At 36.9% G+C, this 1459-nt stretch overlaps 1 protein-coding gene across 1 annotated transcript in view; it reads right to left on the minus strand.

The window, feature by feature from the left end:
* The window catches only part of LOC107737733 (low-density lipoprotein receptor-related protein 1-like), an 88926-nt gene that overhangs the window by 24379 nt on the left and 63088 nt on the right, over positions 1–1459 (minus strand). Inside the window, exon 25 of the mRNA XM_016549319.1 lies at positions 498–662. Within this exon, the coding sequence (XP_016404805.1) occupies positions 498–662 (165 nt within the window). The remainder of the gene's footprint in view (positions 1–497; positions 663–1459) is intronic.

Consider the following 1459-nt stretch of genomic DNA (forward strand, 5'->3'; position numbering starts at 1 on the left):
GAGACTTTAGTCTTTGCAACTTTACAGATCTTCTTTATGCACCAAGAGCGTGTAACACTTCAAAGAGAAAGGAAAAATTGAAATCGCATCATATGACCCGTTTAAGCATCTTTGGCCTTGTTGTTTGGGCTCTGCTAATAAAGCAATCCAGTTTATGGAGTTAATAAAGTAGGCAGGTGCAAGTTGTGATATTCTGGTATGTGGCTTATTTCCAAGATACTGTGTCCGGATTTAAGTTTACTATAGGCTTGTTTTTATTTGCTGTTTTCTTATAACAAGATCTGTCAACACAGAGTCAACATGTACCTACATAGAATTTCTGCAAATGCGGCTGTCACTACCTGCATTTTTCAGGAGTCAATTCAGTTGTAGAATGCGGTAAATTACTGCCGCAAATTACTCAATTGCAGGTGTACAGAACAGGATTAAGTACTAAAAGGTGAATTAACAGCCGAATTTAGCTGCAGTGTGTATGTTTATGAGTCTTCAAATGTTACCTGGCATCTATCCACAGAATGCGGCGCTCCAGATAGTCCACAGTCAGTCCGTTGGGCCATCCTCCGCTGCCCGTCTCCTTATGGATGGTGCGCCTGCCATGTCCACTCATGGACGCAGCCTCTATCCTGGGCATGCTGGCATCCCAGTCTGTCCAGAATAGGATTCTACAGAGTCAGAGCACAGATGAGGGCTTTTTTAAATGCTGCTGTCAAAAGTGTTTTGGTCGCAGCATTCTTTATAGCACTTGTATTCTTTTAATGTTTGGAAAAGGGCAGCGTCAACATTCTTTAGAATTTGTTTTGTATTTGGAACAAAATAAGGGTGAATAAATTATTTTAATTTTACATTTTCATTCTTGGGTGAACTATTCCTCTGAGGGCACTTGAAACATTTAAATTAAAATAATAATAATAACAATAATTTAAAATGACCACACAGTGAGATCGTAACAGCTCTCACTGTAGCAATCAAACTACAACAATTCTCCAGACTTCAGATGTAGCACCTACACAGGCATCTTACAAATATCATTAATATTATTTATTAATAATACAATTATTACTGTAATACGAATATTACAATTATTGATGAATTAATGAATACTACAATAACACTGTGGCAAGCAGGGCAGAGCCGCTACAAAACAGAGCGAGGCCGGTGCCGCGAGTAAGGATGTAACGATTCACTCAACTCACGATTCGATTCGATTCACGGTTTTGATTTCACGATTCGATTCGATTCGATTCACAATTTTTTATTTTTTTTACAAAATGAGATTTAAGACAAATTATACATTTAATGTGTCCTTTTATTATTGCTTGGACAAAATGCTGCACGTTTCTTTGTGAAATTGAAATATAACACTATAATAATATACTAATATAGCACTTGTAAATTATTGCTCTTTTGCTGGTTTTGATTGCTTCTATTGTCCTCATTTGTAAGTTGCTTTGGATAAAAG

This window comes from Sinocyclocheilus rhinocerous, unplaced genomic scaffold, assembly GCF_001515625.1.
Source record: "Sinocyclocheilus rhinocerous isolate Xijiao unplaced genomic scaffold, SAMN03320098_v1.1 scaffold4057, whole genome shotgun sequence".
Taxonomy (NCBI): domain Eukaryota; kingdom Metazoa; phylum Chordata; class Actinopteri; order Cypriniformes; family Cyprinidae; genus Sinocyclocheilus; species Sinocyclocheilus rhinocerous.